The 16,285-nt window shown below is 41.9% G+C and overlaps 3 protein-coding genes across 3 annotated transcripts; all 3 read right to left on the bottom strand.

Moving 5' to 3' along the window:
* Positions 1 to 765: 765 nt before the first annotated feature.
* LOC137079130 (sericin-2-like) lies at positions 766 to 1,757 on the bottom strand. Its single transcript, XM_067447094.1, has one exon. It carries the CDS (start codon positions 1,755 to 1,757, stop codon positions 906 to 908), a length of 852 nt encoding a protein of 283 aa, XP_067303195.1. The 3' UTR covers positions 766 to 905.
* Positions 1,758 to 7,354: 5,597 nt separating this feature from the next.
* LOC137078258 (sericin-2-like) lies at positions 7,355 to 8,616 on the bottom strand. Its single transcript, XM_067445412.1, has 2 exons — positions 8,508 to 8,616; positions 7,355 to 8,437 (listed from the first exon to the last, which is right to left on the bottom strand). The coding sequence occupies exon 2, from the start codon at positions 8,344 to 8,346 to the stop codon at positions 7,495 to 7,497; it is 852 nt and encodes a 283-aa protein (XP_067301513.1). The 5' UTR covers positions 8,347 to 8,437; positions 8,508 to 8,616; the 3' UTR covers positions 7,355 to 7,494.
* Positions 8,617 to 14,133: 5,517 nt separating this feature from the next.
* Positions 14,134 to 15,345, bottom strand: LOC137079129 (sericin-2-like). The gene has a single exon (XM_067447093.1). It carries the CDS (start codon positions 15,343 to 15,345, stop codon positions 14,134 to 14,136), a length of 1,212 nt encoding a protein of 403 aa, XP_067303194.1.
* Positions 15,346 to 16,285: the final 940 nt, after the last annotated feature.

The following is a 16,285-nucleotide window of genomic DNA, read 5'->3' as shown; positions in this document are numbered from 1 at the left end:
AAACACTGCATAGGCATGGAATACTGTATAAATAACCAATTAAAATTCTGAATGGATATGTCACCTTAAAAAAAAAAAAAGTGTGGAAAGGTCACTCCCTTAATCACTAAAAAGTTAACCTCAATTCAACGCCACCTTACAATATTCCACTGTGGCCAATGAAGCCGTCTGCACAATGAATCTCATCTAGCCTACATTTTGTTATAAATTAGTTTAGATCAAGATTTGAGAGTGGATTCAACTTAAATGTATTTGCTTGGCTAGTCAGTAAAACAAAAATATCCCAAATGATAAATTTGCAGTATTGAGCAATGCAGCCATTGGAAATAAACATTATGCTCTCAAAACAGTTGATATACCATTCTAGAAAATATGATTCTAGACGTGCCGTTGTCACACTGAAACCCTTTAAATACTTGAAGTAATGAACACCTGTATCATATGAGAAGTCACTTGGTTTGATGTAAGATTAGAAACCTAAAGAAATGGATGAAAACAAATCTTTAGCGCCACAAAACGCATGTAACAAATGTTGGACAAACCAGTCCTTCTTTCTGCTTTAGATATTGCTAGCAATGTCCTGTCATAGTCTAAGAAATTAAAGTAAGAAGCAGTGTTGACAGAACTTTAGTGCAAGAATTGTTGGGCAAGACCCAACCTCAAGACAGGGCACCCGTTACCCACATGCTAATAGCATTACAAACTAACCCAAGAGTCTGTAAAGAGCTTATTCTACAAGCAAAGTAGGGTTAACAAACCAACACATTCAGAAATATAAAATTTATTTTGTTACACAAAATCTTGGATCATGCAAACAGTTAAGAAACAGCCAAAATATAACCATCAGCCAGACCCCTCATCATCCAGGATGAAGAACCGGATCCCCCCCGAGCCGGCTGACAGAATCAGATCCCCTCAGCATTATTCTGGGTTAAGGTGGAGTTGACAGAACCGGCTCCCTCAGCATTATTCTGGGTTAAGGTGGAGTTGACAGAACCGGATCCCTCAGCATTATTCTGGGTTAAGGTGGAGTTGACAGAACCAGATCCCTCAGCATCATCCTGGGTGAGGGTGGAGTTGACAGAACCGGATCCCTCAGCATTATTCTGGGTTAAGGTGGAGTTGACAGAACCAGATCCCTCAGCATTATTCTTGGTTAAGGTGGAGTTGACAGAACCGGATCCCTCAGCATTATTCTGGGTTAAGGTGGAGTTGACAGAACCAGATCCCTCAGAATCATCCTGGATGAGGGTGGAGTTGACAGAACCGGATCCCTCAGCATTATTCTGGGTTAAGGTGGCGTTGACAGAACCAGATCCCTCAGCATCATCCTGGGTGAGGGTGGAGTTGACAGAACCGGATCCCTCAGCATTATTCTGGGTTAAGGTGGAGTTGACAGAACCAGATCCCTCAGCATTATTCTTGGTTAAGGTGGCGTTGACAGAACCGGATCCCTCGGTATTATTCTGGGTTAAGGTGGCGTTGACAGAACCAGATCCCTCAGCATCATCCTGGGTGAGGGTGGAGTTGACAGAATCGGATCCCTCAGCATTATTCTGGGTTAAGGGCGAGTTGACAGAACCGGATCCCTCAGTATTATTCTGGGTTAAGGTGGAGCTGACAGAACCAGATCCCTCAGCATTATTCTGGGTTAAGGTGGCGTTGACAGAACCAGATCCCTCAGCTAACACCAAAAGTAACAAGAACCATGTAAATGGGTTATTAAACTCATACTCTTTAACACAACAACAGAACATTAGATTAAGAAACACAAAGAGGTCTACAAACTTTTTCCAGCATTACTCCAGGAAGGATCCAAGGATACCGCTTCAATTGGGGAGCTGAAAACTGGAAAACACAGATATTAAACAAAAACAAATAATACAATTTACGTTAAGCAAACAAAAAAATAACTCACCATGACACACCAACTGGTGATAAAGAACCATTAAAACGGTAACTTTAATCAAGCCCATTGTATAACACAACCCAAGCCACTAAGAAAGCAAATGCCAGCAAAATGTCCAAACCAACCAAGTCTTTTAAAGCCAAACAGAACACCATTTTTACCACCTGGAGGACTCGTTAACTCATTATTGGAGCAAATCAGCTAATTAATGAGATCAATAATTAATCAATCACTCAGCATTGAAGCTGATGTTATATCCCATAGAACTGAAGTTTCAATGTTCATCTCTTGTGATTCATTGAGCTCTACTGAATGAAAACCCAACACACACACACACACACACACACACACACACACACACACACACACACACACACACACACACAGAGTATTATTCCACATCAACTGGTAAAAAAGCACCAAATAAATGAATTATATCAGTTTTTCGTCCAGACAGATCCAGCATTTTGGGAGCCTGAAACCACTATTTTTAAAAACCCAGAATGGATAAATCTGAAAATTACACCGTTGTGTTTTCATGTGTACAGCCAATCCATACAAACACAAACAACTCTATGATATTTAAATATTTAAAAAAAAAAAAACATTTAAAACAACCCAAACTCACCTATATACATATAGAATGCTGCTTTTGCTGCATAGTGCACAATTTTGTAAATGAAATTAAATAAATAAATCAACTCCATAGTGGATTCCAAGTGATCAAGGACTCATGATGTTCCAGTTCAGTCCATTGCAAATGTTCCATCAGAAGTGGGTCTGGGTCTGCTTAGTACAGTAGAGTTTCATTCATCCTTGAAAATGTATATTAAATGTGAAATATCATCTATAAACACTATGTCTGCGGACTGCTTATCTGGCGGCGCTCAATAATTGGGAAGAGGCCTGTCTTTATGTGTTTGGCTCCCGTTCACTTCTGGAAGGCTCTAGGACCACCACACTTGCACTCCTGTCTACGTCTCAGTGCCCCCTATCAGAATCCAGAGTTTCGAGAAGATCTGAAATACATGTTTTTCAGACACAAAAAATATATAAGGGGTATGGGTTTTTTGGGGTGACAATTTTGAGTTTTTCTGATCTTCTTAAATCTCTGGATTCCCATAGGTGGCACGGAAGCGTACACTGGAGCGCAAGTCTGGTGGCCCTACAGCCCTCAGGAGCGGAAACACAAAGGCATCCCATTTCCAATTTATGCAGTGGCACCCAAATAAGGGGCCCATGGACACTGCTTTTTCTATGCAAATTAAGAACTCATATTACTCAAAAGTTAGATGAATGTGTGCGGTTGAGTTTGCCTAGTACAGCAGAGGTGTTTTAATCCATGAAAATGTATATTAAATGTGAAATATCATCTTTAAACAATGTGTCCGCGGACCGGTTATCTGGCGGCGCTCAATAATTGGGAAGAGGCATGTCTTTATGTTTTTGGCTCCTGTTCAGCTCTGGAAGGCTCTAGGGCCACCACACGTGCACTACTGTCTACGCCTCAGTGCCCCCTATCAGAATCTAGAGTTTCAAGAAGATCTGAGATACATGTTTTTCCAACCCAAAAAATTTATAAGGGGTACCCCTTTGGGTTTTTTGGGGTGACAATTCTGTGTTTCTCTGATCTTCTCGAATCTCTGGATTCCCATAGGGGGCCTCTCTCATCACACTAGGTGAAGTAAACTAGGTACTGCACACTATATAAAGTACACTAGGTAGTACACCCTAGGTGAAGCAAACTAGGTAGTGCACACTAGTTGAAGTACACTAGGTAGTGCACACTTGGTGAAGTACACTAGATAGTGCACACTAGATGAAGTAAACTAGGTAGTGCACACTAGATGAAGTAAACTAGGTAGTGCACACAAGGTGAAGTGCACTAGGTAGTGCACACTATGTGAAGTACACTAGGTAATGAACACTAGGTGAAGTACACTAGGTAGTGGACATTAGGTGAAGTACACTAGGTAGTTATGTTTATTTACAGGTAGTGCACACTAGGTGAAGTACACTAGGTAGTTAAGGTTAGTTATCCTCTATAATCCCGCCTCTTGAGTGATACCCAGAAATTTTGAATATTGTGATCTAATATGTTTTCTGACCTGTAAGGTTGCCAGAATAATAATCATACACGGTGTGTTAATAGGCCAGAGGAGAACTGGCACCCCGACTGAGTCTGGTTTCTCTTAAGGTTTATTTTTCTCTATCATGCCCTGATGGAGTTTTGGTTACGCAGTAACAGCTGCGTGGCCTGAGCGCGGGGATCTGGTGGTGGAACTCGTTGGGCGGCGCGGTTCCACAATTTGCCTCCGTGAGATGCTTTAACAACACTTCCATGACTGAGGAGGAGCAGCTGCCTGGAAAGACACCAAGGGAAGGGGAAAAAAGTTTTAAAAAATGACAGACACGGCCAAAATTAATCTGGGCGGGTTTGCTTGTCGGTGTTTCCTCCCAAATCTGCCCGCATTCTCCACCAGTATTACGGGGTGAGGAATCACGCATCAGAAGCGCATTGCAATAGTCAAGTCTAGAAATGAGCAGGGCTTGGACAAGAAGCTGTGTTGCATGCTATGTAAGGAACAGTCTGATCTTCCTGATGTTGTGCAACACAAACCTGCATGACCGAGCTGTCTTTGAGATGTGGTTTTTGAAGGACAGCTGGTAAAATCGTGTTGTATGGTCAGATTAGCAGGGAAGACGAGCAGCTCAGTCTTTGCTAAATTGAGCTGCAGGTGATGTTTTTTCATCCATGCCGAGATGTCCGCCAGACAGCTTGAGATTCGTGCAGCTACTGTCGGATCATCTGGTTCCAAGGAGAGGTAGAGCTTGTGTGTCATCAGCATAACAATGATATGAGAGGCTGTGTGCCTGAATAATGGGTCCCAGTGATGTAGTGTAAATGGAGAAGAGGAGAGGTCCAAGCAGTGAGCCCTGAGGAACCCCCGTGGTCAGTTGATGTGTTTTTTGGATACCTCTCCTCTCCAGACAACCTTAAAAAAAGCTACCTGTGAGATAGGACTCAAACCAGTGGAGTGGAGTCCCTGTGATGCCCAGTGATGAGAGGGTGGATAGGAGAATCTGATGATTCACAGTGTCAAAGGCAGCAGACAGATCAAGGAGGATGAGGACTGATGATTTGGATGCAGCTTTAGCCAGCCGCAGGGCTTCAGTAACTGACAATAATGCCGTCTCAGCTGAGTGGCCCTTTTTGAAACCTGACTGGTTTATGTCCAGTTGATTAGACTGTGAGAGGAAAGATGAGACCTGGAGACTTTAAAACAACTCTTTCTAGTGTTTTCGCTATGAATGGTAGGAGAGAAACAGGTCTGTAGGTCAAGTGACATCAATGGAATGGCTGTTGAATGTGTCTCCAGTTTCAAGTTCCTTGAATTTGGCCTAAACAGAATGAGAACATGGATCCATCATGCCTTGTTACCACTGTGCAGGCTGGTGGTGGTGGTGTAATGGTGTGTAGGATGTTTTCTTGGCACACTTCAGGCCCCTTACTGCCAATTGGGCATCGTTTAAATGCCACGGTCTACCTGAGCATTGTTTCTGACCATGTCCATCCCTTTATGACCACCATGTACCCATCCTCTGGTGGCTACTTCCAGCAGGATAATGCACCATGTCACAAAGCTCCAATCATTTCAAATTGGTTTCTTGAACATGACAATGAGTTGACTGAACTAAAATGGCCGCCACAGTCACCAGATCTCAACCCAATAGAGCATCTTTTGGATGTGGTGGAACGGGAGCTTCGTGCCCTGGATATGCATCCCACAAATCTCCATCAACTGCAAGATGCTCTCCTATCAATATGGGCCAACATTTCTAAAGAATGCTTTCAGCAGCTTGTTGATCAATGCCACGTAGAATTAAGGCAGTTCTGAAGGTGAAAGGGGTCAAACACAGTATTAGTGTGTGTTCTTAATAGTCCTTCAGGTGAGTGTATTTAGCCTACCTGGTTATGGTCTGGTCTCCTATTGTTGCAGGCTTTGAAGCATGTCAAAATCTAATCAAAACAAAAAACAAAACAAAAAGAGAAAAACACTTTTCTGCTAATTTTTTTTTTTTAAAAACCCCTCTCAAACAAAAACTATTTAAAGGCGCTCGGTTCAGTGTTGCCGAGTCTGGAACTGGCCTATTTTTACACTGTTGATGTGGATTGCTACTTGGTAGCCTATAGTCCACAGGTTTAAGTAAGCAATATTACAAATATAACAATGCCATTCTGTACAATACTGTTTTTTTTCCAATAGTGTCAGGAAAAACCACAGCAGCACTGTAGAAGCTGATTATACGCTATCGAAATTGACAAATTCTCCGACAGCTAAAAGATATGGTTTTTACAATCACAAACAACTGCTTAGAATAGATCTACGCTCCAAAACTTTGAAGCAGAAACATTGTGTAAGTTAAGAGAAAGCAGAGAAAAACTCACTCGCACCTGCAGTACTCTCAGCAAACTCAGAGAAAGAGGTTACAACGCATTGCAGATTTTAGTACACAAATAAACAAGACCCGAAACATTTTCTTCAGAAGTCAAAAACCTTTAAATAGAACGTCATGAATGTGTTGTGTCATCTAGCAACAACCTACACATCCCAGGATAAATGCTTCAGATAAAATCAAAAGGGCTACAGTCGCAAACTATTATTTGAACAGAAAAGCAAACACTGCATAGGCATGGAATACTGTATAAATAACCAATTAAAATTCTGAATGGATATGTCACCTTAAAAAAAAAAAAAGTGTGGAAAGGTCACTCCCTTAATCACTAAAAAGTTAACCTCAATTCAACACCACCTTACAATATTCCACTGTGGCCAATGAAGCCGTCTGCACAATGAATCTCATCTAGCCTACATTTTGTTATAAATTAGTTTAGATCAAGATTTGAGAGTGGATTCAACTTAAATGTATTTGCTTGGCTAGTCAGTAAAACAAAAATATCCCAAATGATAAATTTGCAGTATTGAGCAATGCAGCCATTGGAAATAAACATTATGCTCTCAAAACAGTTGATATACCATTCTAGAAAATATGATTCTAGACGTGCCGTTGTCACACTGAAACCCTTTAAATACTTGAAGTAATGAACACCTGTATCATATGAGAAGTCACTTGGTTTGATGTAAGATTAGAAACCTAAAGAAATGGATGAAAACAAATCTTTAGCGCCACAAAACGCATGTAACAAATGTTGGACAAACCAGTCCTTCTTTCTGCTTTAGATATTGCTAGCAATGTCCTGTCATAGTCTAAGAAATTAAAGTAAGAAGCAGTGTTGACAGAACTTTAGTGCAAGAATTGTTGGGCAAGACCCAACCTCAAGACAGGGCGCCCGTTACCCACATGCTAATAGCATTACAAACTAACCCAAGAGTCTGTAAAGAGCTTATTCTACAAGCAAAGTAGGGTTAACAAACCAACACATTCAGAAATATAAAATTTATTTTGTTACACAAAATCTTGGATCATGCAAACAGTTAAGAAACAGCCAAAATATAACCATCAGCCAGACCCCTCATCATCCAGGATGAAGAACCGGATCCCCCCCGAGCCGGCTGACAGAATCAGATCCCCTCAGCATTATTCTGGGTTAAGGTGGAGTTGACAGAACCGGCTCCCTCAGCATTATTCTGGGTTAAGGTGGAGTTGACAGAACCGGATCCCTCAGCATTATTCTGGGTTAAGGTGGAGTTGACAGAACCAGATCCCTCAGCATCATCCTGGGTGAGGGTGGAGTTGACAGAACCGGATCCCTCAGCATTATTCTGGGTTAAGGTGGAGTTGACAGAACCAGATCCCTCAGCATTATTCTTGGTTAAGGTGGAGTTGACAGAACCGGATCCCTCAGCATTATTCTGGGTTAAGGTGGAGTTGACAGAACCAGATCCCTCAGAATCATCCTGGATGAGGGTGGAGTTGACAGAACCGGATCCCTCAGCATTATTCTGGGTTAAGGTGGCGTTGACAGAACCAGATCCCTCAGCATCATCCTGGGTGAGGGTGGAGTTGACAGAACCGGATCCCTCAGCATTATTCTGGGTTAAGGTGGAGTTGACAGAACCAGATCCCTCAGCATTATTCTTGGTTAAGGTGGCGTTGACAGAACCGGATCCCTCGGTATTATTCTGGGTTAAGGTGGCGTTGACAGAACCAGATCCCTCAGCATCATCCTGGGTGAGGGTGGAGTTGACAGAATCGGATCCCTCAGCATTATTCTGGGTTAAGGGCGAGTTGACAGAACCGGATCCCTCAGTATTATTCTGGGTTAAGGTGGAGCTGACAGAACCAGATCCCTCAGCATTATTCTGGGTTAAGGTGGCGTTGACAGAACCAGATCCCTCAGCTAACACCAAAAGTAACAAGAACCATGCAAATGGGTTATTAAACTCATACTCTTTAACACAACAACAGAACATTAGATTAAGAAACACAAAGAGGTCTACAAACTTTTTCCAGCATTACTCCAGGAAGGATCCAAGGATACCGCTTCAATTGGGGAGCTGAAAACTGGAAAACACAGATATTAAACAAAAACAAATAATACAATTTACGTTAAGCAAACAAAAAAATAACTCACCATGCCACACCAACTGGTGATAAAGAACCATTAAAACGGTAACTTTAATCAAGCCCATTGTATAACACAACCCAAGCCACTAAGAAAGCAAATGCCAGCAAAATGTCCAAACCAACCAAGTCTTTTAAAGCCAAACAGAACACCATTTGTACCACCTGGAGGACTCGTTAACTCATTATTGGAGCAAATCAGCTAATTAATGAGATCAATAATTAATCAATCACTCAGCATTGAAGCTGATGTTATATCCCATAGAACTGAAGTTTCAATGTTCATCTCTTGTGATTCATTGAGCTCTACTGAATGAAAACCCAACACACACACAGACACACACACACACACACACACACACACACACACACACACACACACACACACACACACACACACACACACACACACACACACACACACACACACACAGAGTATTATTCCACATCAACTGGTAAAAAAGCACCAAATAAATGAATTATATCAGTTTTTCGTCCAGACAGATCCAGCATTTTGGGAGCCTGAAACCACTATTTTTAAAAACCCAGAATGGATAAATCTGAAAATTACACCGTTGTGTTTTCATGTGTACAGCCAATCCATACAAACACAAACAACTCTATGATATTTAAATATTAAAAAAAAAAAAAAACATTTAAAACAACCCAAACTCACCTATATACATATAGAATGCTGCTTTTGCTGCATAGTGCACAATTTTGTAAATGAAATTAAATAAATAAATCAACTCCATAGTGGATTCCAAGTGATCAAGGACTCATGATGTTCCAGTTCAGTCCATTGCAAATGTTCCATCAGAAGTGGGTCTGGGTCTGCTTAGTACAGTAGAGTTTCATTCATCCTTGAAAATGTATATTAAATGTGAAATATCATCTATAAACACTATGTCTGCGGACTGCTTATCTGGCGGCGCTCAATAATTGGGAAGAGGCCTGTCTTTATGTGTTTGGCTCCCGTTCACTTCTGGAAGGCTCTAGGACCACCACACTTGCACTCCTGTCTACGTCTCAGTGCCCCCTATCAGAATCCAGAGTTTCGAGAAGATCTGAAATACATGTTTTTCAGACACAAAAAATATATAAGGGGTATGGGTTTTTTGGGGTGACAATTTTGAGTTTTTCTGATCTTCTTAAATCTCTGGATTCCCATAGGTGGCACGGAAGCGTACACTGGAGCGCAAGTCTGGTGGCCCTACAGCCCTCAGGAGCGGAAACACAAAGGCATCCCATTTCCAATTTATGCAGTGGCACCCAAATAAGGGGCCCATGGACACTGCTTTTTCTATGCAAATTAAGAACTCATATTACTCAAAAGTTAGATGAATGTGTGCGGTTGAGTTTGCCTAGTACAGCAGAGGTGTTTTAATCCATGAAAATGTATATTAAATGTGAAATATCATCTTTAAACAATGTGTCCGCGGACCGGTTATCTGGCGGCGCTCAATAATTGGGAAGAGGCATGTCTTTATGTTTTTGGCTCCTGTTCAGCTCTGGAAGGCTCTAGGGCCACCACACGTGCACTACTGTCTACGCCTCAGTGCCCCCTATCAGAATCTAGAGTTTCAAGAAGATCTGAGATACATGTTTTTCCAACCCAAAAAATGTATAAGGGGTACCCCTTTGGGTTTTTTGGGGTGACAATTCTGTGTTTCTCTGATCTTCTCGAATCTCTGGATTCCCATAGGGGGCCTCTCTCATCACACTAGGTGAAGTAAACTAGGTACTGCACACTATATAAAGTACACTAGGTAGTACACCCTAGGTGAAGCAAACTAGGTAGTGCACACTAGTTGAAGTACACTAGGTAGTGCACACTTGGTGAAGTACACTAGATAGTGCACACTAGATGAAGTAAACTAGGTAGTGCACACTAGATGAAGTAAACTAGGTAGTGCACACAAGGTGAAGTGCACTAGGTAGTGCACACTATGTGAAGTACACTAGGTAATGAACACTAGGTGAAGTACACTAGGTAGTGGACATTAGGTGAAGTACACTAGGTAGTTATGTTTATTTACAGGTAGTGCACACTAGGTGAAGTACACTAGGTAGTTAAGGTTAGTTATCCTCTATAATCCCGCCTCTTGAGTGATACCCAGAAATTTTGAATATTGTGATCTAATATGTTTTCTGACCTGTAAGGTTGCCAGAATAATAATCATACACGGTGTGTTAATAGGCCAGAGGAGAACTGGCACCCCGACTGAGTCTGGTTTCTCTTAAGGTTTATTTTTCTCTATCATGCCCTGATGGAGTTTTGGTTACGCAGTAACAGCTGCGTGGCCTGAGCGCGGGGATCTGGTGGTGGAACTCGTTGGGCGGCGCGGTTCCACAATTTGCCTCCGTGAGATGCTTTAACAACACTTCCATGACTGAGGAGGAGCAGCTGCCTGGAAAGACACCAAGGGAAGGGGAAAAAAGTTTTAAAAAATGACAGACACGGCCAAAATTAATTTGGGCGGGTTTGCTTGTCGGTGTTTCCTCCCAAATCTGCCCGCATTCTCCACCAGTATTACGGGGTGAGGAATCACGCATCAGAAGCGCATTGCAATAGTCAAGTCTAGAAATGAGCAGGGCTTGGACAAGAAGCTGTGTTGCATGCTATGTAAGGAACAGTCTGATCTTCCTGATGTTGTGCAACACAAACCTGCATGACCGAGCTGTCTTTGAGATGTGGTTTTTGAAGGACAGCTGGTAAAATCGTGTTGTATGGTCAGATTAGCAGGGAAGACGAGCAGCTCAGTCTTTGCTAAATTGAGCTGCAGGTGATGTTTTTTCATCCATGCCGAGATGTCCGCCAGACAGCTTGAGATTCGTGCAGCTACTGTCGGATCATCTGGTTCCAAGGAGAGGTAGAGCTTGTGTGTCATCAGCATAACAATGATATGAGAGGCTGTGTGCCTGAATAATGGGTCCCAGTGATGTAGTGTAAATGGAGAAGAGGAGAGGTCCAAGCAGTGAGCCCTGAGGAACCCCCGTGGTCAGTTGATGTGTTTTTTGGATACCTCTCCTCTCCAGACAACCTTAAAAAAAGCTACCTGTGAGATAGGACTCAAACCAGTGGAGTGGAGTCCCTGTGATGCCCAGTGATGAGAGGGTGGATAGGAGAATCTGATGATTCACAGTGTCAAAGGCAGCAGACAGATCAAGGAGGATGAGGACTGATGATTTGGATGCAGCTTTAGCCAGCCGCAGGGCTTCAGTAACTGACAATAATGCCGTCTCAGCTGAGTGGCCCTTTTTGAAACCTGACTGGTTTATGTCCAGTTGATTAGACTGTGAGAGGAAAGATGAGACCTGGAGACTTTAAAACAACTCTTTCTAGTGTTTTCGCTATGAATGGTAGGAGAGAAACAGGTCTGTAGGTCAAGTGACATCAATGGAATGGCTGTTGAATGTGTCTCCAGTTTCAAGTTCCTTGAATTTGGCCTAAACAGAATGAGAACATGGATCCATCATGCCTTGTTACCACTGTGCAGGCTGGTGGTGGTGGTGTAATGGTGTGTAGGATGTTTTCTTGGCACACTTCAGGCCCCTTACTGCCAATTGGGCATCGTTTAAATGCCACGGTCTACCTGAGCATTGTTTCTGACCATGTCCATCCCTTTATGACCACCATGTACCCATCCTCTGGTGGCTACTTCCAGCAGGATAATGCACCATGTCACAAAGCTCCAATCATTTCAAATTGGTTTCTTGAACATGACAATGAGTTGACTGAACTAAAATGGCCGCCACAGTCACCAGATCTCAACCCAATAGAGCATCTTTTGGATGTGGTGGAACGGGAGCTTCGTGCCCTGGATATGCATCCCACAAATCTCCATCAACTGCAAGATGCTCTCCTATCAATATGGGCCAACATTTCTAAAGAATGCTTTCAGCAGCTTGTTGATCAATGCCACGTAGAATTAAGGCAGTTCTGAAGGCGAAAGGGGTCAAACACAGTATTAGTGTGTGTTCTTAATAGTCCTTCAGGTGAGTGTATTTAGCCTACCTGGTTATGGTCTGGTCTCCTATTGTTGCAGGCTTTGAAGCATGTCAAAATATAATCAAAACAAAAAACAAAACAAAAAGAGAAAAACACTTTTCTGCTAATTTTTCTTTTTAAAAACCCCTCTCAAACAAAAACTATTTAAAGGCGCTCGGTTCAGTGTTGCCGAGTCTGGAACTGGCCTATTTTTACACTGTTGATGTGGATTGCTACTTGGTAGCCTATAGTCCACAGGTTTAAGTAAGCAATATTACAAATATAACAATGCCATTCTGTACAATACTGTTTTTTTTCCAATAGTGTCAGGAAAAACCACAGCAGCACTGTAGAAGCTGATTATACGCTATCGAAATTGACAAATTCTCCGACAGCTAAAAGATATGGTTTTTACAATCACAAACAACTGCTTAGAATAGATCTACGCTCCAAAACTTTGAAGCAGAAACATTGTGTAAGTTAAGAGAAAGCAGAGAAAAACTCACTCGCACCTGCAGTACTCTCAGCAAACTCAGAGAAAGAGGTTACAACGCATTGCAGATTTTAGTACACAAATAAACAAGACCTGAAACATTTTCTTCAGAAGTCAAAAACCTTTAAATAGAACGTCATGAATGTGTTGTGTCATCTAGCAACAACCTACACATCCCAGGATAAATGCTTCAGATAAAATCAAAAGGGCTACAGTCGCAAACTATTATTTGAACAGAAAAGCAAACACTGCATAGGCATGGAATACTGTATAAATAACCAATTAAAATTCTGAATGGATATGTCACCTTAAAAAAAAAAAAAAGTGTGGAAAGGTCACTCCCTTAATCACTAAAAAGTTAACCTCAATTCAACACAACCTTACAATATTCCACTGTGGCCAATGAAGCCGTCTGCACAATGAATCTCATCTAGCCTACATTTTGTTATAAATTAGTTTAGATCAAGATTTGAGAGTGGATTCAACTTAAATGTATTTGCTTGGCTAGTCAGTAAAACAAAAATATCCCAAATGATAAATTTGCAGTATTGAGCAATGCAGCCATTGGAAATAAACATTATGCTCTCAAAACAGTTGATATACCATTCTAGAAAATATGATTCTAGACGTGCCGTTGTCACACTGAAACCCTTTAAATACTTGAAGTAATGAACACCTGTATCATATGAGAAGTCACTTGGTTTGATGTAAGATTAGAAACCTAAAGAAATGGATGAAAACAAATCTTTAGCGCCACAAAACGCATGTAACAAATGTTGGACAAACCAGTCCTTCTTTCTGCTTTAGATATTGCTAGCAATGTCCTGTCATAGTCTAAGAAATTAAAGTAAGAAGCAGTGTTGACAGAACTTTAGTGCAAGAATTGTTGGGCAAGACCCAACCTCAAGACAGGGCACCCGTTACCCACATGCTAATAGCATTACAAACTAACCCAAGAGTCTGTAAAGAGCTTATTCTACAAGCAAAGTAGGGTTAACAAACCAACACATTCAGAAATATAAAATTTATTTTGTTACACAAAATCTTGGATCATGCAAACAGTTAAGAAACAGCCAAAATATAACCATCAGCCAGACCCCTCATCATCCAGGATGAAGAACCGGATCCCCCCCCCCGAGCCGGCTGACAGAATCAGATCCCCTCAGCATTATTCTGGGTTAAGGTGGAGTTGACAGAACCGGCTCCCTCAGCATTATTCTGGGTTAAGGTGGAGTTGACAGAACCGGATCCCTCAGCATTATTCTGGGTTAAGGTGGAGTTGACAGAACCAGATCCCTCAGCATCATCCTGGGTGAGGGTGGAGTTGACAGAACCGGATCCCTCAGCATTATTCTGGGTTAAGGTGGAGTTGACAGAACCAGATCCCTCAGCATTATTCTTGGTTAAGGTGGAGTTGACAGAACCGGATCCCTCAGCATTATTCTGGGTTAAGGTGGAGTTGACAGAACCAGATCCCTCAGAATCATCCTGGATGAGGGAGGAGTTGACAGAACCGGATCCCTCAGCATTATTCTGGGTTAAGGTGGCGTTGACAGAACCAGATCCCTCAGCATCATCCTGGGTGAGGGTGGAGTTGACAGAACCGGATCCCTCAGCATTATTCTGGGTTAAGGTGGAGTTGACAGAACCAGATCCCTCAGCATTATTCTTGGTTAAGGTGGCGTTGACAGAACCGGATCCCTCGGTATTATTCTGGGTTAAGGTGGCGTTGACAGAACCAGATCCCTCAGCATCATCCTGGGTGAGGGTGGAGTTGACAGAACCGGATCCCTCAGCATTATTCTGGGTTAAGGTGGAGTTGACAGAACCAGATCCCTCAGAATCATCCTGGATGAGGGTGGAGTTGACAGAACTGGATCCCTCAGTATTATTCTGGGTTAAGGTGGCGTTGACAGAACCAGATCCCTCAGCATCATCCTGGGTGAGGGTGGAGTTGACAGAACCGGATCCCTCAGCATTATTCTGGGTTAAGGTGGAGTTGACAGAACCAGATCCCTCAGCATTATTCTTGGTTGAGGTGGCGTTGACAGAACCGGATCCCTCGGTATTATTCTGGGTTAAGGTGGCGTTGACAGAACCAGATCCCTCAGCATCATCCTGGGTGAGGGTGGAGTTGACAGAATCGGATCCCTCAGCATTATTCTGGGTTAAGGGCGAGTTGACAGAACCGGATCCCTCAGTATTATTCTGGGTTAAGGTGGAGCTGACAGAACCAGATCCCTCAGCATTATTCTGGGTTAAGGTGGCGTTGACAGAACCAGATCCCTCAGCTAACACCAAAAGTAACAAGAACCATGCAAAAGGGTTATTAAACTCATACTCTTTAACACAACAACAGAACATTAGATTAAGAAACACAAAGAGGTCTACAAACTTTTTCCAGCATTACTCCAGGAAGGATCCAAGGATACCGCTTCAATTGGGGAGCTGAAAACTGGAAAACACAGATATTAAACAAAAACAAATAATACAATTTACGTTAAGCAAACAAAAAAATAACTCACCATGACACACCAACTGGTGATAAAGAACCATTAAAACGGTAACTTTAATCAAGCCCATTGTATAACACAACCCAAGCCACTAAGAAAGCAAATGCCAGCAAAATGTCCAAACCAACCAAGTCTTTTAAAGCCAAACAGAACACCATTTGTACCACCTGGAGGACTCGTTAACTCATTATTGGAGCAAATCAGCTAATTAATGAGATCAATAATTAATCAATCACTCAGCATTGAAGCTGATGTTATATCCCATAGAACTGAAGTTTCAATGTTCATCTCTTGTGATTCATTGAGCTCTACTGAATGAAAACCCAACACACACACACACACACACACACACACACACACACACACACACACACAGAGTATTATTCCACATCAACTGGTAAAAAAGCACCAAATAAATGAATTATATCAGTTTTTCGTCCAGACAGATCCAGCATTTTGGGAGCCTGAAACCACTATTTTTAAAAACCCAGAATGGATAAATCTGAAAATTACACCGTTGTGTTTTCATGTGTACAGCCAATCCATACAAACACAAACAACTCTATGATATTTAAATATTTAAAAAAAAAAAAACATTTAAAACAACCCAAACTCACCTATATACATATAGAATGCTGCTTTTGCTGCATAGTGCACAATTTTGTAAATGAAATTAAATAAATAAATCAACTCCATAGTGGATTCCAAGTGATCAAGGACTCATGATGTTCCAGTTCAGTCCATTGCAAATGTTCCATCAGAAGTGGGTCTGGGTCTGCTTAGTACAGTAG

The sequence above is a fragment of the Pseudorasbora parva genome, chromosome 6 (genome assembly GCF_024679245.1).
Source record: "Pseudorasbora parva isolate DD20220531a chromosome 6, ASM2467924v1, whole genome shotgun sequence".
NCBI classification, from domain to species: domain Eukaryota; kingdom Metazoa; phylum Chordata; class Actinopteri; order Cypriniformes; family Gobionidae; genus Pseudorasbora; species Pseudorasbora parva.
This window is presented reverse-complemented; position numbering and strand designations above follow the sequence as displayed.

What these genes read in the sequence shown, in the direction of transcription:
- LOC137079130 (XM_067447094.1), bottom strand. Translation starts at nt 1,757, where the DNA reads ATGTTCTGTTGTTGTGTTAAAGAGTATGAGTTTAATAACCCATTTACA.
- LOC137078258 (XM_067445412.1), bottom strand. Translation starts at nt 8,346, where the DNA reads ATGTTCTGTTGTTGTGTTAAAGAGTATGAGTTTAATAACCCATTTGCA.
- LOC137079129 (XM_067447093.1), bottom strand. Translation starts at nt 15,345, where the DNA reads ATGTTCTGTTGTTGTGTTAAAGAGTATGAGTTTAATAACCCTTTTGCA.